Below are 24,460 nucleotides of genomic sequence, written 5' to 3' on the forward strand. Positions count from 1 at the left end.
CTCTCATTTGAGTTGCGTGCTTTGGCCCACAAGTACCAGGGATATATATATAGCCGTTCTCTAAACTTAACTGGAGAAAGACTGTTGATATTGTGTTGTTTTTTCCTGTTACTGGACGTCACAAGATCAATAAAACTACAATATATATGTGTCACTAACATTGGACGTTTTGTCAAATCTTGTTTTGTTTTTAAATGATTAAAACCCTGAAAGGCAATGTCAGTGCAGAACTAAAATATTTCTCAGTCCTGTTGCATTACTAACTGAATCTAATCTGGTTTTGTTGCCTGAGCCGAATAAAGTTGCAAGAATATTAATAAGACAACAAACCTAAATAAAATTTTAGAAAACTAAACTTAACCATCTTGGGCAATGAAATATATCTGCTACAATGTCTATAATTTTCTATACAGGTGAATAAATCTAGGTGGGAAATTGATTATCTTTAACAAAACTACAATCAATCCCTTGTTAGACATTCACCCAATGAGAAGCCATAATGTTTATGGCAGTTTTCTTCTATATATTTTGATATGGATATATATTTTATTTGTATTCTTTTATGTCTTTGGTATCAAAAGAATAAATAAAAGTAATAAAAGCATGTACTCATTGAAGTAATCTTGACTGAAGGCACCTTATCTGTATTTTGTCTGCACTTTTTGACTGTAAATGACTCCTTAATTATTCATGTTTCCCACCTTCTGTGTCATTTTGAATATTTCCTACGCAGTTTCCAAAGAGCCAGTTCCAGCCACGACATCTATTGGTAAGAAAAAAATTCCTAATTATCTGTGTTGTTGATCTCGAATACATGTGGAGTTACTACACTCAATGCACCATCACACATGTTCACACACAAAACTCCAGATTTGACAAACAAGCCAAAGCAAACGAGAAAACCATTTTTCTACTATCGTCTTCCAGTCGTTTTTCTCCATTTTTTTTTCCCTTCTCCCTCCTTCTGTGACCAGATTGATCAATTCTTTGCCAAGGAGCTTGGCTCTGGCTTTTGCCAAATGTGATGTGTATGTTTGTGTAGCAAGTCATCGAACAAGTACACCACTTCACAAATTCTAAGACACACACAGAGGCAGTTAGATGTACTGTGGTGTCATTTGTCTGCCAGTCTTCTAGAGTTTCTGTTATGTGTGATATTATTCATCTTCTTGCACGTCATCTTCCTGCCACACTTCCTGTCCAGATCTCCTCTTGTTACCTCTTCTTGAATGCTCCTTTTGTCATGTAATCTGTCTCCCAAGTCCTCTCTCTTTTATTTAATTTGCTTTCTTTGATTCCTCAGTTCTGATTTCTTTTCCTTTAAAAAATGGAAAAACAAAATCTGTTTTTTTTTTTTTTTAAATATTTCCCTCTCTAATCCTTAATTCTTTCTCTTTTCTTCCAACTTTCCTCAGCAGGTAGGAAGGAATATTGTTTTAGAACACTGCTATCAAGCAGATGAATCAGTATGTGGTCAGAAAAAAGGCATTCAGTCGTAGCTGTTACATGTGGTGCTTTGTTTGCTTCTAAAAAGAAAAAAAAGCCAAATCTGAAGGAATAAAATGGCCAAAGGAAAAACTGTGAAGAGGAAAAATAAATAACTTAGAACAGCTTCTCATATTTTCACCTGATTTACTGAACGTTCACAACTGGCTGCGCGGGTTTCTGTGCCATTTGCTGATGCACATCAGAGCATGATGAAGCAGAATGCAAAAAAATGCTTCAGTGATTTATGCATTGGCAAAAATTCCCTGTCATACATCTTCGTGGTATGACATTAGCATTTTATGGAGCCATCTGCTCCTGTTACAGTTAGACAGAAAATCAAAATGTAAAACAAAACTTTGATCATTATTGGAACCCAAAAAATCTGCCACTTGGAAAGCGACTAGATGGGAGTAAATGCATGATACAGCAGGAAAAATGTTTTGAGCAATATTTTTCACTCACTGCTGTATACATTCATTGATTTTTTTTTTTTTTTTCTATTGTTAAACAGTTTTGAGCAAATCTTTGCTTCCACCCAGTCAGCCTCCTTTATGTAGGTTTTATTGCCTTTTATTTCTATCTTTCGGCCTTTTTCCCCATATTTATCCATGGTCATCCCTCTACTGAGGTAATGCTCCACTAATCTTGCACTTTTATCATCATATTCAAGTCAGTCCGTCCAGATTCATTATTCAGCTTCAGCACTCGTAGCTGTTTGCTGAGCACTGGAATTATGTTATTGACTGAAGCAGTAAATTGGTGGATGGATGGATCTAGACAATCGACTACTGAGCCTGCTTCAATATCTCTCATCATTATTAAAGATAAGGATGAATGAAAAGTATGAGAAATGGAACAGGGGAAAAGAAAAAAAAAGGTAACAAATGAATTTAAAAAATAAAAAAATTGCCAACCTGCTTCCTAGCTTAAGCCAAGTTTAGATGTTAGATGTTGAGCAACTTTAATGTGATCAGAATATAAAATTATAAATGAAAAAAGAATTTCATCAAAAACTGAATAACTTCAGTAACCAAACCAGCATTCTGAGGTTGATGTGGGCACATTTTATCAGTTTCACCAGATAAATTACTGTCAGTCAAACTCATTTTATGAGAAAGCGTTCACAGTAATGTCTGAAAACTGACAAACAATGTTGCCCTGAAATCACAAATCAGATGTTAATCAAATAGTCTGATAAATGTTCTAACAATACAAACAGGTAGCAAACACATCAAAGGACAAACCAGAAGCAGTAAGAAAAAACAAATTGCCATGTAAACAAATAATTTTCATCAAAAAACTATACATATGTGGCGATACAAGCTTTATTGGTTCCTATTGGTTTTTCACTTAGCAACAGCAAAGCTGGTAAATTTCATCATGAGATTACTGTAATAAAAATGATTGGATTTCCGAAGCAAGAATCCAACAATCAGATACGTTCCAACACCTTTTAGGCTTTTTGAAAATGGATAACAGCACCAGCATCTTGAATGGTGGAAGTAAGAATCATTTTTCACTGGCTTAAAGAGACGCACAGCTGCAGAGAGAGAGAGAGAAGGGAGTTATTATGATGATGCTAAAAGAGACGTACAGACTGAAGGATCAAAGAGAGGGAAAAGGAGCTCGAGGAAATCCACTATGCAGAGCAGAGCTGGGTTTAGCTATTTGTGTTTCCCTTAGCTCAGGTGTTTTCTTCAATCTTCAATCCAGAGACAACATGCATAATACAACACACTAGTAAACAAATAAGGGATGTCTGACAAACAATGATGCATGACAAAGTTGCACGTACTTAAAGGACAAGCTCACAAATATCCATATCCACAACACCCTGCACAGTTTTATCACTAATGTGACATAAACCCTGCAGATCAGTGGAAAGCCACCACAGCATAGCACGCATTTCATGTACAAACACATTTTCCTAAAAAAAAATCAATTTCCCATCCGCCAAATGTGCGTTAAAAGGTTACAGAGCGCTGTTCTTTGTCAACTCACAAAGCAAGCGTCAGCCTTTTGCACCATGCCAAGCACAGGCCTCCAGTGCTGTTAACACCAAACTCATGATTTACCATGGATCAGGAGTCTTTCGTGGTTAATTTGGTACACTCAGCTGCACAAATACAATTACACATGGAGAAATAACGAGGAAAAAGAGCAAAAGAACAGAAATTATGTCACTAATCTGCCATTGTAAAAAAAAATCCTACGTTGTTCCTACATTTTTCTGCAGTATATAAAAAAGGATGAAGATCCAGGAAATCTAAACAAAGGCCTAAAAAGTAGTGATTTTGGAGAATCAGAATTCACTTTTTCTTTTTGTTCTTTATTATTTGGAGTCTGCAGACATTTACAGGCGTAATGCATTCCAGCACTGTGCCAAATCATTGGCATGCATCATTTTTGCAGCAAAAAACACAAGTAAAAACAAAACAACATTTAATAAATGCGCGTGCAGTAACTAATGTCACATTGAGCTCATCTACTCATGGTGTGAGAAAAAAATACCCTGCAGTTAAATGCTTTCAAACAGATTAACAACCAATCAGAAGTGAAACTACACCTTGGAAAACGTGGTTGAGAGACGAAGCTGCAGTTTAAGTCTACGCTAATTTAATGATTGATACGATAGAGCAGAGACGTTTATAAATAGCTGTTAACTTTAAACTATGATCAAACTACAGTACATCAGTTTACTCTTTAAGATGTAGGATAAATCTGAAAACCCGGGTTATATTATCTGGTACTGATGCCTCATATTTCACTTGTGTGTGCACCCGCACGTATGTCTGCACATTGGGATGTAGCAGATTCAATTTACCTGCACCGGGCCACTGCTTATCTACTCATAATAGTAAATTAATCATTTTATAGCATCGACTTAACTGTGAGCACACCGCTTTGTAGCATTCTGTGACACTAGTTTACACTGATGATGGGAGATCAAAGAAAATGTAACTATTAAAATGTAATTATTAAATTAAATGAATTAAATTAAAGGAAAACATCAAGTTAAAAGATAAGAAACTGGCGTCGCGTCGAAGCAGCAGGCGGTTCACTCACTGCTCGGTGGTCAGCATGGCACACAGTGATGATGGAGATATTTTAGGTCCACAAAGACAAACTATACACAGTTTGATGTGTGTGTGTTGAAGACCATAAATCTATTCAGATGTCTTATAATAAATCATAACACAGAAGCAGAGGTGATGAGGTTATGATGGTGACCTTAAGAGAAGGCAGGTGCTATCAGGTACGTGTTGGATATGTGTTGCAGTGTCACTGCGTTTTGGATCAGTGGTTTACGTCTCTCTGTTGATGGTTTAGTTCTTTTATGTTGATGTTTAAACAGTAGAAACTCCCTGTAATCTTTAAGTTAAGGTTTTCTGTTTTGTTCCATTGTAGCATTTAATAAGGTTTATTTCATTTAAAATATTTAATATAAAATGAGATATGAAATAACAATCAGAATAAGTAAATACTATACTAATTGGCTGCATGCATTCTGCTTGGTGTAATATGTCCCTAATATCATCTTAATTGCACAGGAAAAGATTAAGTTATATACAATTACTTATGGAGTAAATCATTACTTAGACCAGGTTTCCTTAAAGTGGAACTATTATGTGCATTTCAGGCTAATTTATTTTTATTTCAGACCAGAAGGGCTGGGATTGATCGAGTTATTGTCACAAATCGCTTTATTTACTTCAGTTCGACCCTCTCCGTTGGCTGTCAGATCAGCCTGTGGGCAAAACGAGTGGATTGAGACTCTTTCGCATTAAGCCCCGCCTCCTGCACTCCACTACATCGGGAGCGCGCACTGCACCTGCTTTCGCCATCATTGTAACATCTCATAAACAGAAGGATTAGGCTAATTTGAACTCAATTTAAAAAAAAAAAAAAAATACAATGTCAACACATAGCATACAGCCCTACATGTTGGAACCTGAATCAGACCCTGAAAACAAAGTAGAAAACAGCAACCCACAGCAACGAATGCAGCAGGATGTCTCTCTTTGGTAAACTCACCAGCCATCGTTGGAAATAACTTTATCCCATGTTTTCCACCCGCCTCATGTATTTGTACATACCCTTGTTAACCAGTAGATGGTAACCAATCACCAAACCTTATCCCCTGGGACGTCACAAGGATTTCCAAGTAGAAAAAACTCTCTAAAACATTGTGTTTTTCGTCGCCATGGAAGCCTTACAGAGAGAGTGCTGGAACTCAAACTCAAACTCAAACATGAGTTTAGGTGATAAAAAAAACGGTGCCGTTCACATGTCTGATGAGGATTCAACACTGTAACACTGTAGAAAGCTCAGAAAACTCCAAATACCATAATAGCACCCCTTTAAACTATTCAATAGTTGGAGTAAAACAGCCTCCATTAACATTTGAAGCTAAAAAGAAAACTAAAAGCATCAATAAGTCTAATTTGTTTTTGACTGATGATTAACTGAATAACTGTCAATGTAGGGATAAATAAGTGCTGAGATTTACACCCTTGCAGCATTTTTGCTGCTAAAACACAAAGCCCCCTCAGTAATGACTCAGTCTACTTTTCCTTGTTTCTGTGCACGTTTTGGCAGTGCTCATCCCTTGCAACTCTTTGCACTGACCCTCCACATAGTGGAAGTGGAAGATGCTCCAGATATACCACCTGTGTTAAAACTGCATCATTTCTATCTACATTCCTGCTGGTATTGGAAGCAGTTCTACCACAGCATTACAGAAAGGCAATTATTTTCACAGTCTAGTTCAGCGTAGCATTAGGCTGCATGTAAGGTAATTATAGCTAATGGCAGTCATTTTGTTTGGCCATAATGTGGCACTGCTGGGTAATTGAAGGTGAGTGCAGCTGAGAGATAGTAATTTTTAACCTTTATGTTCTCGAGTAAGATTGAGCTTCTGTGCTGTTTTTAAGCTACATCTTGGCTGCCTGCTTACACAGCTTGTATTCTCGTGTCTCTTACTGTTTCAGTCGGTTAGCTGTGGCAAACATATAAATGTACAAACATCATCAATAATGAAAAAAAGCAAAAGCCAAAAAAAAAACAAAAAAAAAAAAAAAACAACTCAACAGTCATGAAAGATGAGGACAAAGCTAAAAAAAAAAAATAAAAAAAAATTGATAATTATTAGTATAAAAAAAACATCAATTAGCTGGGAAAGAAGATAAAATATTTACCAGAAGCTCTCAACCAGCACTAACCTCCATCAAGCAATTGAATTATTCTTTTTTTTTTGGTAATTGATTGTGGGCATTATTTATTATGAGTTTGAAACTCTAATGGCAAAGTTAGTCTCCATCTCCCCATATTATATAACCATGTAAAAAATCTTGGATCTTGGTGGTGATTCAGATCATTGCCAAAATCTAATCAATTGTTTTTTGTTTGCTGAAAATTCAATCGAAGTCCGTCCATAACGTTTTGAGCAATGTTGCTAACAGGCAGACAAACCAACGCTGCCAGATGCATGAACTTATGCTGATCGTAATGATCCTAATAGTGTCACATGCAAATAATAGAACGTAGCCGCATAGTTAAGCTGAGAGATGTTGGAGCAAAATCAAAAGAGAAAATACTTTTTAAAACTGCAATTATTTTATAGCAGCTGGAAAATGTGGGACCTGACCGTCCACTTTTAACTGGTGACATGAGCTTTGTGTTCAAACTGTCCTGTGAAGCAGACTTGTGTGTGTGTTGCGCAGCAGCTTAATGAGTCCACACATCGCTCTAAAGGTATCCCGTCCACAAACACAAACCTGGACATCTCTGTTCAGGAGAGTCTGTCTTTGCACTCATGCTCATCCTTGTGGATCACTGTGTGAAAACACACACACACGCACCTACACAGAAATGCATGAGAGCTGGCCTTTGTGAGTCACCAATTTCTTTCCTCTTGTCATAAAATGAGGTAAACCGCAGGGATATTGTCTAGACCAGTTGATCTCTCTGACCTTCAGTCCAGATATATATTCTGCTGCTGATCTGTGTCTTTATTCACTTTTTCCTCCATGCTTTATCTACCTCACCTCCTTCATCTCATCTGGTTTTTCATTTAGTTCTGTCTTTAAGAACACAAAATTCTTCAAGTTAAATTCACAAACAAGATACTTTTACTGCAAGTAATTAAAAAGATGTTTATCAGAGGCAGGGGTGGGCGACTCCGGTCCTCTAGGCCGGAAATCCTGCAGGTGTTGGGAGTTTCCCTGCTGCAACACACTTGACCCACATCAGACTTAATTAGCGGATTTTTGCTGTTGTAGACATCAAACTCTCAAATTACCCTTTGATTTAATCCAGGTGTGTTGCAGCAGGGAAACTCCTAATCGAATCGGAGTTGCCTCATCCGATGCACATTTTATTTCCATAATGTAATTTGAATTTTAAGCAGTTATTAAATCAAATAGTAGTAAAAGAAATTAATATGATTAACTAAAACTATTAATATCTGGATTAATTAATATAACTGTGAAAAAGGCTACAATCCAGCTATATACACTACCAGTATACATATATATATATATATATATATATATATATATATATATATATATATATATATATATATATATATATATATATATATATATATAAATGAAGTATTATAGAGTCAACAACAGTTCTAATTGGACCACATGTGTATTTGTGGATGCATCCACAAATTTATTTCCCCCTTTTCACCAGCTGATCACCATCTGCATCTGAAAATGCTTTAGTTTTCTCTCTTCCTCAATGCAACAACACATTTGCACTTACAGTCTCCTTTTTTTTTCTTTTTTTTTTTTTTTTGTAGTTAGCGCCTTACTGTTCCTCTGCAGACTGTAATGTGTTTCATTGATTGGAGAGATTCTTCATCCGTACCAAAGAGAATTCACTAGCCTGGTTCCGCTGCGGTGAAATGAAGTTGAACTTGACCTTGTGCTTGAAAGACAGAAAGGAGTAGGAGAGGAAGAGGGATCAACTTAACAGCTAAAGCTTTTCCACTTTGTTTTTAGCTGCTTGATGCAAAAAAGATTTGTATCCAAGCAACATGAGTTTATCCAGCTCTTAACCTTTAATGTTGAATGGTTTTCAGGGCATCGCATTCCCGTATCAGAGTACAGTATATTTACAGAGGTGCACAGAATACAACAGACTGTCGTAGTAACAATGTAAGACTACAAGTTTAAATACAGTTGCATTTGATTGATAGAGTAAAACAAAATGTCAGATTTTTGCAGCCTACCTACAATAATTAATATTCAGTTCATGAATGATTATGCTGATTTTTTAAAAGGGTTTTGTGTTGTTCGTAATTTTAGTTTGAGTTTCAATTAGTCTGACTCTTCTGGAGATAATTACGGAGGCTCTGCATGTACTGGCTGATGCATATACGGTAATTAATCAAAGCTGATTCAGATAATGTCTTCCTGTCAAAGCAGACAAACATTTCCCAATATAATCACGTAGTAGTTTCTGTACAACCAAAGATACTGCTGTAATTGGATAGTTATACTATTGAATACAATTTATTGAATTATGCAGCGTTCACTACGAACTCTTCAACACTGTAACATTTCAGAAATTGTATTTTTTTTCTTTTTTCAAGAACATTGAACTGCACCCTGTAATATAATGGGTTACACAACATTGAATATATAACCAATAATATAATGTACAGTTAAATGTTATGAGTGGCAAACTGTTTTATTTCTTTAAAAGTACCATTATATGTCTATATTTAAAGGAAAAATTGAAAAGAATTTAGTGAAAAAAAACTAAAGAAAGATGAAAAAAAAGGAAAATTACAGTTGAATTGAACCCAACATTTATAACCATTTACAAGTCAGAAAATAATTCCACACATTGATAAATGAGGCAAACCTCCTAGAAAACTTACTCTGTTTCTTTTTAGTTTATCAAAACAAAGGGCCTTCCCAACGCAGCAGGTGTTAAGATGGGAGGAGTTCATCCATCCATTGATCCATCCATTTTCTTAACCACTTAGTTCAGTGGGACGCGGGGGAAGCTGGAGCCAATCCCAGCAACCATTGGGCGAGAGTCAGGGTACACCTTGAACAGGTCTCCAGTCAATCACAGGGGTGGGAGGAGTTTACAGTATTAGTCTCCTGATCAACAGGGTTGGATGAATGAAATCTTTTTTCTCAGTAGAAATTGTGATTGAGTGTTAGCGCACCCCAAGCAGGCAGTAAGAGCATCAGGATTAATGTCAGTCCAAGTCACTCTAGACTCTGGCTGAAAGATTTCAGTGCCTGAACATTCTAATTAGAGAGCAGCTCCAGCATATGCTACAAATCAAAAGTTTGGACACACTTTCCTATTAAATTTAATGGAAGAGTGTGTCCAAACTTTTGACTGGTAGAGTATGTACCTATATTTTATTGTGACCTGCTAGCCTAGAGAGTGTACTGAACATCCTTCCCAGCCATCCCTTTGCATTGTGAGCCTGATGTAGGATTCCACATGACATAAGTATAGAACCTACAGTCACGGGAAAAATGATGAGAACATACTTGTTTACAAAAATACATGTTCATTTTTTTTCTCATACAACTAAAGTTATATTTGTTTAAAAGTCAAGGGTGGTCTAATTTTTTTTGTTCTCAACTGTACTTGCTTGATATGTTAATTATTTTATTTATTTTTTCATTTCCTTTATCAACCCTGATTTATTAAATATTGGCATATGTAGTTTATTTACTCGATCTGATACAGCTGTGTCGAACCTTTCTGTCCAATGACTCTGATTTTCCTTTCTGTCAATTTGAATTTTTTTCAGTGGTCTCCTGTCACCTGTTTGGATTTTTTCCCAGCATCTCATTTTAAGATGTATTCTTCTTCATTTTTGCATAGTTTTTGAAATAGCTCAGCTTTGATGGCCATCTTTGCGCCTCCCAGCACTAAATGGTCTTGTTAGTCCAGGACAACCTTTAACCATTCAGTAACTTCCCATCTTTAATCAGCTGCATCACACATTCACTCATTTTCTATATCGCTCAGTCCAATTCAGAAGGAGCTGGAGCATACCCCGGCAACTAACAGGCACGAGTTGCAGAGCAACAAACAACCTCCTCGCACTCATACTCACTTCTAGGGAGAATTCCCTGCCAAATTAATCTAACATGCATCTATTTGGATGGTCAGAGGAAGCAGAGGGAGAGAACCTGTGCGTACACGGAGAGAACATTCAAACTCCACACACAAAAGTCTCTCACAAACACAAATAAAACACACATTATAACTCCCAACACTCTCATACCCTTATGTTGTCTGTCCTATCATTTTATTACTCTGATTTTTGGTGAGTCCTTCTGTTGGTGTAAAAGAAAATGTAGGCATCTCTTTGTGAAGAGCTGGTGCAGACATACAGGTGGAGGGCCCAGCGTGGTGGTGTGGAAGGGGTTAAGAGGTAACGTAGTAATCCCAAGAATCAAACCCATCCATAACTGAGTCTTAATAAAGCCACAAGGTAGGAGGAAGGAACTTTATAGCACACTGCCAAGCATGAAGGACTGCATTAACATACTTAATGGCTGAAAGCGTAAACGGCCTTCACACGCACACACATTCACTCACTCCGAACACACACTTGTCTCGAGATCAGCAAACCTTCTCTTATTTAGTCAACACACACTGGCCATGCACACTCACTACTGCCCTCATGTCTATGTGCCACACACACGCACACACACACACACACACACACACACATGCAAACCTTTGTGCCCGTGGGGTCAATAAATCTCCCCATTAGCATTGAGATGTCTTCATCATAGTCAGTGTTGTGGAGCTGCCGCTATGACTCTATTTCATGCCTGGCTTAATGCATATTTGACCTTGGTGAGTTTACCATCCAAACACACTGAGAGGTCTGCAGACACATGTACAAGTGTATTAATGCAGTAAAAAGAAAGTTCTATATCTCCCTGTGCCGAATATCAACTGAAGTACTTCCATTCAAATACATCATAAAAAAAATAATAAAAAAAGAAAGTAAAAACGTTCACCTTGGATGGAGCGGCATAAAGACTTGGAACATGTTGATGAGTGTGTATTTGTTTGCAAAACCCCCGTGACCGATGGCCTTTGATACCAGATGGCTGTGTTTGTTTTACTTGAACATTACTGGTTGTTAGTGCTTTATGCTCCAAGGTGAGCGGGGTACAGAATTCCTCAGTTTTCCCCCTGGCCACCATCTGACACAGCAGCTCAATGCCCGCTGTCTGCTACCACTGATGTCGATGACTGCAGGTGCTCTCTAATTTGCTTGTTTTAGTCATATGTATTGCTACTGCAAAACAGATGAAGTTGGCAGATGGTGTCGAAGCCATTCCATGCAACTAATAGAAAAAAAAAGAAAGATGAAGTAAAATATTATTCAAGCATTCTCAGATATTCCTCAGTTAGAAATGATTTTTGGGAAGTTAAGAAACTACAGACAAATATTGTTATTAATTCATCAGTGTCGAAACAAAAAATGCTTTTTGGAAACATAAAAGAAGCAAAGGATAGGATAATGTTGTTTGTGCTCCAAAGAAAGACCAAGTTAAGCTGTTGTACATATTTAAACTGCTCTTTTGGTTCCATATTCAAAGCGACTAACTGTATGTGTGCAATACTGCAGTTTGATATGGATCCGAATCCATCTGACCAAAGGCCCTGTATCACTAAATACCAACAGATATATTTTAATACTTAAGGCAGATTAATTATCAAATTATAAAATCTGACATCATTTTCTTGATCTTTTTGTTCTGATTTTCCTTTAGAATATAATGAAATAATAAATCATTAATCTTCACTAACCCTAAGAAATTTGCAAAGGGAAATAATAACTCAGTCTGTCGCACATCTACTTGTAATTTAAATATAGTATTGGCACAGTATCCATCTAATCATTAATCCAAAGTGGTAACTGTGCTCAAATCTGAGCCATACCTTGTCCAGTGTGTTTATATAGTATTCCAGTAAATTTATTTTATTTAAATGACATGTTTCAGTGGAGATCACAAATACTTACAGGCTTTGACATTAGGATCTGTGAATAATTTATATGTTCTGAATTGACTGAAGTAAAAAGATCAGTTACTCTTTGGAAATGAATATCAGCTAATGTAAAAAAAAAAAAGAAAAGACTACACTCTAACGTACATCACTGTAGTCTGGTTATTCTCTGCCACACGGAAAGTCGCCCTGCTGGTGATCTCTGCAAATGTGTCGCGTCTGGATCTGTTGAAGAAAGTGGAATTTCTCTGCGTGCTGCTTGTATGTGTGCTGACAGGAAGTATCTGCCTGATTGCTCATTTACCTACACATCTGAGTCACATCACAGTGCAACATCCAGACACAAGAGGGAGGGAAGGACGAGCAAAGTGTGACACTTTACACGATAAGTTTCTGTTTTGGATGATATTTTCTTCTACTGCAATAGGACAGAAAAAAAATAAAAGAAAAAACAATTAAACTAAAGTATCGGTATCATTTTCATATTAGTAGAAATGATGGTATTCATGGTATTTGGATCAATCCGACTAGCACCAACACACTATTCATCGGCTACGTATCAGCACAGCCCTTGTTTTGGATGCCTCTTCATCGTTCGAATGATTTTATTGTTCAGTGTTAAAAACAAAACCTGTAGGTATTTGTGAACTAAAAATGTGCGACAAAGCGGCCATTGTAGAGATAAAAACATGCTTGAACAACTTACTTTGCAATAATTCTGCTTTTCTCCTGTTTCTTTGCTCTATAGTTGCTTTGCTTTCACCTTCCATTGCCTCCTCTACCTCCATATCAGTTCTTAATTTATCTTTTGAGTCTCCGTTTTAGTTCCCAAACACAAACACCTCTTCTTTCTCTGTTTTCCTTTAAATTCTCCATCACTTTCTCATTCTGTCAGTTCCTCTTTTATCACCCTCTCTCATTGACACCAGATTTGTCATCCATTTTGAATCAGCCATTGTAAGTCAATTAGAAATGCCCCTGTGTTGTTTTACACACATTAGCATACACTAAAGTAGGAGCTGCGGAGTGACCCGTGATGCCGGCTCATTTTTCAATTGTCAACGGAAGCCAGGGTTTGGATTGGATTTTCGGAGAAGCCACTTAAGGCCACTAATAAATCTACAGCCATCATTAACATGCAAATAGCTCTATTAAGAAAACAGGGAGTCATGCATTTTCTTATTACAACTGTTCCTTCTGAGACACGTACACAAGAACACACACACACACACACATATGTCCATTGAGTCAGTTGGCATGTCTGCTTGTCAGAAACCATTCACCTCATCAGTGAGCTGAATGACTTTTTATTTATCAAAGCCACAGTGAGGAGATTGCAATATGCCCTATTTGAGATTTTATCGTTTAATATTCAACTCAAACAGGCTTCATCAGACTTGAAAACTAATTGGGCCTCATTTCTTATTCATTTCATACTCTTTCCATTGTGTCCTTTTGTTTTCTAACAGTTTTCCTTTTATTTGTTTTCGCCTATGTCCTTTCATTACTTTTAAAATCATTTCCAAACAACACATGTAACAGTAAAAATAAGATCTTATTTATTATTATTGGGCTACAGATCTGCAGAAAATGAAGGCAAGTGCTTTTCTTTTTTTTTTTTTTTTTTAATTTTATTTTATTACTTTTTTTTTTTTTTTTGTCCTTTGTTATAACTTTGACCCTTGAACCATCTGTCTCTCTCTACATCCATCAATCAGCTTATAGATCTATTCAATCCATGAATGAAGGTCAGATTCTTTAGTTAACTGATGTAATGTCTCATCAGACATGTTGGCTTTGCCTCACTTTATCAGCTGTCACTAATCTTCTGTTCAGTGTGTACAGGAAGGAGTGCATAAAGCACATGTATATTGAGTTTACATGTGAGATGGGTGGGGGGTCTGTTCTGAATAACTCTCTCTCTCTCTCTCTCTTCATTCACAGACAGTAGCCAGCCATCGCTTGCCCAGCCCTCCCTGACACTGCAAAGTTTTCCCTATGGAGGCTGTGAGTCTGTGGAGCTCTCCTACCAGAGCGGTATGTGTTAGTGGTTTGTTAACTGGTTAGTTAGCAACATGTTTGGCTATTTAGTAAGGAAGCCTGATGTTGAATCAGTTCCTCTATATTTGTATTGATGAGTCGGATAGTTTGCAAAAAGGAAAGTTATGTATAACATCGGCCACTCAATGCATGTTCTTGTCAACCAAAGTGCTTTCGCTTTTATAGTTGTTGTCGTTTCTCATCTTTTCTGCTTAGGCTTGAGGTTTTTCTTGTTTTTAATTTATTTGTGATAACAAGTATAAAAAGACAGAACATGGGACATTATACAAGCATATGTGAAGAGGGAGGAATAAAGAAAAAAAAAGGAAAGAGACAGATCAGATGTAGATATAAACAATTTTTAAAGTGTTAAAAAAAAACTATAAATAATAATGAACCCGGTAAATTGACCTGAAATTCGACTCTGTTTCATTTGGGTGGTAAAAATGTGGTTTCAAGCTGTGTCAGCACTCAGTGTATATGATACTGATGCACTTTACCATAAATTTTTGTCCCTTTGTCATTAAGTACACTTGCTTGAAGCTTAGTTTCATTATTATTATTATTATTATTATTATTATTATTATTATTATTATTATTATTATTATTATTATTATTATTATTATTATTAATAACAATAATAATAATAATAACAATAATAATAATAATAATAATAATTAGCATTAGCTGGTCAGCAGTTAGTTAAGGAAATAGTTTATATAGATGAATGAAACACCAACACATTTGCAGCAATGTATCGCGGAACAAACGCCATGTTTGAAGATGCTCTGTATGTTTATTCCTGCAGGTCAGTTCCAGGCGGGCCAGTTTCAGCCAGCGATCCGGGTTGCGGACCTCCTGCAACACATCACACAGATGAAATGTGGACAAGGCTATGGATTTAAGGAAGAATATGAGGTGAAAACACACACACACACACACACACACACACACACACACAGAGAAAGGGGTTTGTTAAGAGAATAAAAGTAGGTAGTAAAGAATCAGTCTGAACTGAAATTACAAGCTGCTCTAAGGTCAGAGGTCTGCAGCTACAGGCCTCAGATAACAGTGATAATAAAATGCTCCTGTCAAGCCAGAATACACAAGCATGAATCCAGGCAAAATAGCAAGTCAATGAGGTGTTTTTATGATGTAATAAAAACTTAAATGTATCTGTGTAAATCATCACTCAGCCGGACTAACATCATGTTCAGGATGAACCGTTGTCCCTCCTTAGAATAATCTGTTCAAACTCAGATATAGACAGAGATAGATCTTACTGGTATGATCACTGATCCAGGATTGGATAACTCTGTTGGGGAAAAATAGTCTTAATATTACACATTAAAAATAATAAACTATCTCAAATATAAAGGATTGGACTCATGTGTCAGACACTATTTAGCTACATGAGGTCACATTTAAACCAAAACCTGGTTTTGCTTCAAAGAAATGTTTGGGTTTTTTTTTTTTTTTTTTTTTATCATCAGATTCAAATTTTAGTCTTCATTAAAAGAATTCAAGATAAAATCATGTTTACATCTTCAGCACCTTGATTGGCGATTGGAGTCTTTTAAATCCTAAGCATGGTTCTGTCTCTTTGTCTGTGTGTGTGTGTGTGTGTGTGTGTGTGTGTGTGTGTGTGTGTGTGTGTGTGTGTGTGTGTGTGTGTGTGTGTGTGTGTGTGTGTGTGTGAATGTAAACAATTCTGGGATTGAATTTTTGGTTGTGAGAAAGGACGACTTATTCATTGTTTTCCATTTTTATTTGTTTTTCCTTTATGTGCCTACTCCATTGTCTCGATATTCTTCTTTTTCTCTGTCCGGCTGGCTGTTTAGAGTTTATCACAGAACATTTTCATGATTATTCTTTGTCTGGGGCTCTCTGCCAGAGGCTCATTTTACTACCAAATCCTCATCTCTTTCTGTTATCCATTTATTCTTCCACTAAACCAATCTTTTTTCCCATCTACATTTTATTCTCCCAGGCTTTTTCCGTTGTTTATGTCACTAAAAATACATTTATAAAGAAGGCAGTGGGAAGACTGTTTCTGTCTCTTTGAGCCTCCCATTCACTGGAATGGATGTTTTCTGTTCCTGACTCTGCATGTGTGGGGGATATTGTCTCGTTGTGATACTGTAACTTATATTTTCATTTGCCTCCTGTCATTTGGGTTTAAACCCACTGATACGTTTCGGGGGAGAGAGAATGTGGTTTATTGTTGAGTGTGTGAAAGCATGTGTGTACGTGTGTGTGTGTGTGTGTGTGTGTGTGTGTGTGTGTGTGTGAGAAAGAAAGAGACAGAGAGAGAGACTTTATTTCAAGTACTGGTGGGTCCCACCTGTCACTACCAGCAGCTGATAAGACACAGACCAAATAGTACAGAGAACTGACTTTATGAAGTCGTCTTTAGCCTGACAGTATTAAGTGTTCACATTTTCATAAGGCAGAACAAATTATCATCTTCTAAATAAATAAATAAATACACCAGTTAACATTTCTTTTATGAGCACAGTGAAAACAATGCAGAATACAGAAAAAATTAGCTGCTTTTTTGTCCAAAACTCACATGGAAATAATTGTACATATTGGTTTAATGTTACAACAAACATTAATACCAGCACTTCTTGTTCAGTAGTGTCCTGCAGCCTTGTGATTCTTAGACTTGCATAGCCAGGTGTGATTCCCAGTTTCAAGTTTATCTTGGCATTTAACCTTATAATTTGTTGCATGTTGACCAACAGCACCCAGAACTTTAACAACTTGGAAGCATAAGCATAATTTACATCCATAGGAACAGCGCAGATTATGGGAATTAATTCAGATTTTGTGTATTCTCATATCAAAGTGTCTCATTCTTCCTTAACATAATGTATGCACCAAGGCCCAGGTCTACCAAGATCCCAGTTTGCAAGCAGTATTTGTGTGCAATCTGTGGGTGATTTACTAAGAATGATTACGTAAATGGGTGGTTGGTGCAAACATGTTGCAGACTCCCTATTTATATGAGGATTTTGTGCATGACGTGATTTGCAGCATGTTGAGTTTGGAGAGAAAACATGAGTTACAGCAAAGGAATCTGACTTTATGATGGTGAACCTGTGAAAAGTTAACGCTGACTACAGATACTTTTCAAGATCATTTGCTCCTATTACTCTAAGGAATCCAGCAGAAAACAGGAGCAATGAGAAGAGAGATTTTTTTTTTTTTTTGTTTGGCCTGCTCCAGATTTCTGAGCAGCAAGTTTGATTTGACTGCACACTGTTTAGTGATTGTTAGCTGACACTGATGTGAAAGTGTGTAGGAGAGAAATTCTCAGGATACATGTAATATACTGTATCTGAAATCCCGGCACAGCAGTTGTCTTTCATGTATATGTAAGACTGTTGTATCCCACCCCTACCCCATCTGGCGTATTCTTGTACCAGTCTCTGTGTGTGATTTGACCTCCAGTGTTGAAACCCATTAACCTCACTAACACTGACAGCAGCCACACTGTCAACAGTCGGTTCCCCAGTGGGAGAAACACCTTTTCCATGTAAAGCAACATCTAGCACTGTTATGAAGCTGACGAGGTGGACAAGTTAAGCAGCAACAATGTCCAGACTATATTGTGTCCCTCACTGTGACTCTTGCTTTGTCGGATCAGCCTGATGATAATGGAGCTTCTGGATTAAGTCAATGTGAAGACTGAACCAAAAAACAAAACATTTTTCAACATGGTTTGACCAGTGGAGGCAGCATAAGGTCATATACAGTTGTGCTCATATTTATTCCTAACCTTTTATTAAAGAAGGAAAAAAAAACAGCTGCCTGTAAAATAAGCTGAAATTGACTAAAGGGATATTAAATAAAAATTTTATGAAAATCATTGCATTATTTTCTAATTCTGGTTCAATAGAAATATTTTTTTAAAAAGCAAACAAATAAGATAATTTATTGCATATTACATCACTTATAAACAAATATTTTGTTGAACGATGCTTTAATGTTTCTGTTACAGTCAGGTGTTTTCTGTTCCTCTCAGTCAGACTTCTGCACCTGTTGACAGATATTTTGTCCCACTGTTTAACAGAAAAGTGCTTAATTTGTCCAGGACCAATTGTTTGTGTGTGTGTGTGTGTGGTTTTTTTTTTTTTTTTCTTTCTTCAACTCAATTAAATGAAAAAAAAAAACAGTGTCTTATATTACTAAATCATATTTTTTGCAAATATTTAGTTATTTTTCCTTTTTTTTAAGTCTCCAGTTATTTGAGTGACTGTTGTAAATTCAGCCTTTTCTTTAATGAAAGGGTATGAATACATATGAACACAACTATATATATATATATATATATATATACATGTATATATATATATATATATATATATATATATATATATATATATATATATATATATATATATGTATATATATATATATATATATATATATATATATATATATATATATATATATATATATATATATATATATATATTTTTTTTTTTTTTTTTTTTTTTTTTTTTTTATTAAATATCTCCAAAATTGATTGGGAAAGCAAAAAAAAAAACAAAAACTACCTGACATTTGAAGCCCACCTACTCTGTATAAGATATTAAATATCCATAGTGGGATAAGTTTGATTAAGTTTTTTTTTTTTTTTTCTGTTTGGAAAAGGTGCAGCTAACCACACACAATGTCAATACGACCACATGTGTATGACTTCCAACCTAATTGTTTCATCCTCGTTTTTGTAAATGAATGCACAACACATAACAAGGCATACTGTATTTTCATGCACACACACACACACACACACACACACACACACACACATATGTCCATATGCCACTTTAAAAGAATCAATTTTCTACTTGAATGAGCAATAGGTTTAGGTGTCTGTTTTCCTGTCACAGTGTATTTATAGTACGTAAATGTGTGTGTGTATGTGTGGGTGAGGGGTGTATGTAGGTCATGTCACTGTCTGAAAGTGAAAGCTGTTGTCTGGCCTTCTTAAGCCCTTAATGGACTCAAAACGGAGCGTTCACTTGTCCCTATAGGGAGAACAGTGCGTGAGTGAGTGACCTGAGTGTATCACAGGGGTTGTTCTAAAATAGTTCAGTGTCCGTATGGCAAGCTTTGAGATTTGGGGTTTGGATGGTGAACAAAGGTTTTTGAGTAACCTTCTTCTCATATATGCACGTTATCATATCCATGTGCTGCAGCAGAACATATTCTACATATCCAAAGAAAAACTGCGTCAGTGTTTAAGTAAATGTTTGATGGAAAATGAAGCAGCAGACAGACCACACATGAGTGCACTTTCACACAGACACATTTCGTCCTTGCTGTGTTTGAAAGGTTTGTCACATAGGCCAGCTCCGCAGCAGGGAGCACAGACAATCCGTCTGCTCTCCTGCAACAGAGGACCAAAGGAATATTTTTTCTTTTCTAGAAAAGCTGCAGAACAATGAACTCAAATTTCCTCGCTCTCTTTTCTCTTCATTTTTACTTTTGCTTCTTTTACTTCAAACCTGTAGGAATTTGACTCTGAGCATCCACCGTCATTTTAGCTGATGATGGGTGGTTGGATTCAAGTTTAGATTAAAGTATTTATTTATTTATTTTTCCTATTGCAAAGAGTGACCCTGATTAGAGCACAACTGTGTGGGTGGAGAAGCTGTAGATAAGAAAAGAAACGTTCAGAAGTGATTCTGATGAGCCTGAGAGCGTTGATGTCGGATGAAAGATACCTTGCTTTTATCTAGTGTGTGTATCTGGGTGTAAAAGACAAAGAAAGCTAAAAACTTTTCTACGTGAATATTTATATTATATTAACAATAACTTGTGATATTGATAATGTTACTATTTACTGTCATATCAAAAGCAAAAGTTGAAATGATATGAAAAAGAAGAATGTCATCAACACTGAAAATGCATCTTTAAAAAGTTTGACAAATGCAGTTGGGTTTTATAGATGCAGGGTTCATCGCACTTCTTGTTCAACTTCTCTATGAATTCTAGAGGCAAATGGTTTATTATCTATAACATTTTTTTAGTTCCCTCAAATTCTACCCATTCATGAAATGTTGCCACATATTTTCTGATGTCTGAGACATTAGCTTGCATTATTTTCTGCCGCGTGTGTGTGGACTTCAAGAAAGTAACTTTGCGTAATTACATCCTTCACATTCTCTTCACACTTTTGCAGCAGTTAGTTTAGTTAAAATTCTTAGAAAAAAATAATCTAATACATTATATCAGACTTTTTTTTTTACCCTTGCCAGAAAAAGATTTAATCCTGAATGAAAACACTCACGCCTTAAACTCTCAACAGCATACCGTTGTGTGAAGTGACACTTTTACTCTGATCATATCTTAAAGCACATGAACACACAATCTTCAAACATTAATTTTCAGCATTACCTTCACACAATAAAGTTTTGTTGATGCTACAAAAAAGATACCATTATTTAACCACCCTGGGATGCCACATTACCGGCAAATGCAAGTGTGTTTACTCTTGGAGCTAGAAATCAGGCAACACATAAGCATTGCTGTTGGTTTAACATGACAGACGTAGCACCTTCGGTGAGTGTGAAGCAGAAATATTCATTCATATTCATGTTACGATTTGAACTTTAGCCAGCATGTGCTATTTTACAAGCTCAAAGCACAACACCATATGTGAATGCATATTTTGTGTATCCATGCCTCAGTGTGTAACAATTTTTATTTGTTCCTGTGTGTGTTTGCATGCATGTGTACACGTGAATGTTTAGGCCTTGGCAGAAGGACAGACGGCACCATGGGAAACAGCCAAGAAGGACGAGAACCGCAACAAGAATCGATACGGCAACATCATCGCATGTGAGTCCTTCTACAGTCATTGTAATGAAACGTTTTGTTTTTCTGGCTCAGCTTTCATGTTGTTGATGTCAGTTTGGTTTGGTCTTTCCCAAGTCGTGTCTGGTTTGATTGGTTTGTAAATGTTTATTTTTTTATTTTTTTATTTTTTGTTTGTTTGTTTGTCTGTTTGTATGATTTTTTATTTTTTAAATATCAGACAAATAGAGCTTGGTGTTTCATGTGGAAAAGTGATTTCTTAGTTGGAAAAATTGTTTGCAAGAATGTTCTTTGTTTTGGACTGAGATTTTCCATCCCTTTTATTTTTACATATATACTTCTGACAAATCATGAGGAATGTCCACCTTTTTATGGCATCTGAATGAACCTAGAAGTATCTCCATTGCATAATATTATTCAAACATCCTACACTGAAGACATAATATCAGTGCAGCATGAAATGTTCATATTTACTGTGGATTTTATTTAAAAGCTAAATATGCTGAGTGGTTGTATTGTGTATTGTACATTACAGCAGCTTATTGTTGTGTTGTCTGCTGATCGATTCTATAAAGACAAGTAACGTTCACAGTACTTGAGTCCAAGACAGACTTCTGTTTGGTGTTTGAAATGACCGTTTTTTATCATCTTGGCTTTGTTATCATTTGAAGACATTTTTTTTCCCCTTTAACAAAGATTCTTTCTTCCTCATTTCTGTTCAGCATGAATGGACTGAACACATGTGAAAGCCTTGCAACACTAAGGCACTTGATCAGCCATGTTGCAGTACTGAAGACATTGTACCATAAGTTTCAGATGATGTCAGCATGCATTTCTTTCTTCATCCTATATAGATTCCACACTGAAACATTGTGTTGTAACATGAAATTTTTCACCCTGTTATACAAAAACTACATGACTGGAAGTGTTCCTGTTTTGTTAATACTGAGAAAACAAAGACGAAGGTAACAGAAGTTCCTAGGAAATGTGTAGAAGTTTTGTGTGTGGCTGCCAATAGAAAGGAAAATGGATTGTCGATTGGACACAAGATTTTTAGGGCTTTCTTCCCACCTCATTTTTTTTTTTTAACCCAGTATTAAAGTCATCATATGTTTGCATTCTAAATTTTTGCAAGTCTAATAGAAAAAAATTGCTTTCCATTTGCAGAGGGATTTCATTTCGGTGCTGCCTGATGATCAAAGGCTGCAGTTGCTATTTTATTCAAAGACTTTTGTCAAAATGAGGCTTCATTTTGTTGCAAAGTCAGACTGCAGTAATGATATTCAGAGTGAGGTACTGCTTGAGTGTGTATGTGGCTGAGTGTGTGTAGCCATAAGTGAGCATGAGCATCCAATTGTGACAGTGTGTAATATGTCAAACATTTGTTATCATTTTGTGTTCACTGATGATGTCTGTCTGCTATTTATCTGTGTGCTTGTTATCTCTGGTAAGGCAACCTTGGGCCTCCATTGTATAGGAACAAGTAAGGCAGGTTGTTTGAAGTTTTATTAGGTGGTTTAGGGTTGTGCATGTGTGCCTGTTAGCTTAAACTGCTGCCCACTCTGATGAAAACACACATACATGACCAAAATGATCCAGAAAATTGTATTTGTGTGCTTAGATTTGATGTTCACTGTGTGTGTGGGCATGCACAGGTTTGGATGTGTGTTCATATTTCATTATGAGGGTTTAGATGTCAAGAAAAAGACACTGCGCTAACCTGAAGGTTTTAAAATGAAACATAGAGCCGGAATGAAATAGCCTGTCAAGGACTTGATAGCCAACAGGAATTATGATAAATTTGCTATTAGTACAAATCCCTTAATTACAAGGCCCTGGTAATGGAAACTGTCCATCTTGCTTGCAGTGATTGTACAAAGGCTCATTTTCTTGAGCAAATGTTTTAAAAGGCCCTCAGGGAAACGACTTTGTGCCGTGTCTTTATTAGAACATGGAAATGTGGTAAGACAGGACTGGCTCGAGCTATAAACTTGGAATATGGGGAAAAGGTTGAACTTTATTTCCCCTTTTGGAAACAAAGGAATTATTATCTGATCAAAGCAGTAACGTGTTCTACATTATTTATTTTTATTTTTTTTTTTTAAATTATGTTTCATATTAACACAGTTTAAAAACCACCTTAAAATCTCTCATAACAAGGTGAAGGCATCTGTTTTATTCCAATTTGAAGGAAACAGGAAGCAGACATACAACCGGTCACATACAGGTGACAGGCTGGAAGGCTGTACTCACTCAGACAGAAATTGTTCTGATTCTGGTCCTGGTTCTGGATCTATCTCAAGCTCTGTTGTGGAGTTTTAGAGCTGGCCGATGTTCACACCAGTTTAACCTGAGCGACAATGAAAGGACTTGACGCTGCGGAAGTAAACAGAAGCAGGAGGTTTGATCCTGAAAATTGGTGGTTAAGTCATCAGGCCTTATTATAACATATTGTTTCCTAAAATAATCAATATAAGCAGATGACCAAATGAATTTTATCATATGTTCCATTCATAACACAAGCTTATAACCAGTTAAATTTAGTTGGGTTACGCGAATGAGAACTTTGAGATGGCATAACGGGAGGATTGGGTATTATGCAAGAAGGACAAAGGTTTGTGAATCATTCCAGCAAAACCATTTGATTGTAAAGACAAAAAACATCATTGTTGTGACTCCATAATGGGAGTCAAGCCAAAGACTTCTTCAACTCTTTGGTATGACTGTGAAATTTATTACAGTTTGATTTAGCCCATATGAAAAATTTGGAATCCAGTGTAAAAGTGAGTCAGTGTATTTTTGGCTCATATATATATATATATATATATATATATATATATATATATATATATATATATATATATATATATATATATATATATATATATATATGTATATATGTGTGAGTGTATTGTGCATGTTTGTGTGTGTGTGTGTGTGTGTGTGTGTGTGTATAGCAACTGTAATCCAAGCAAATGCTTACTGAGCCTCAGCAGCTCACCACGATGGGACCTAAATGTGTGTTTAGGGTTCAGGGATTTAAAGCAACACAGAAGGGCCAAACTGTTAAATCTGCTCA

General features: G+C 36.3%; 1 protein-coding gene across 1 annotated transcript in view; it reads left to right on the plus strand.

Annotated features, from left to right (window-relative positions):
- The window catches only part of ptprt (protein tyrosine phosphatase receptor type T), a 251,571-nt gene that overhangs the window by 181,331 nt on the left and 45,780 nt on the right, over nt 1–24,460 (plus strand). Inside the window, exons 19-22 of the mRNA XM_079241579.1 lie at nt 734–769; nt 14,455–14,547; nt 15,359–15,468; nt 21,318–21,405. Coding sequence (XP_079097705.1) covers nt 734–769; nt 14,455–14,547; nt 15,359–15,468; nt 21,318–21,405 — 327 coding nt within the window. The remainder of the gene's footprint in view (nt 1–733; nt 770–14,454; nt 14,548–15,358; nt 15,469–21,317; nt 21,406–24,460) is intronic.

This window comes from Telmatherina bonti, assembly GCF_933228915.1.
Source record: "Telmatherina bonti genome assembly, chromosome: 6".
NCBI classification, from domain to species: domain Eukaryota; kingdom Metazoa; phylum Chordata; class Actinopteri; order Atheriniformes; family Telmatherinidae; genus Telmatherina; species Telmatherina bonti.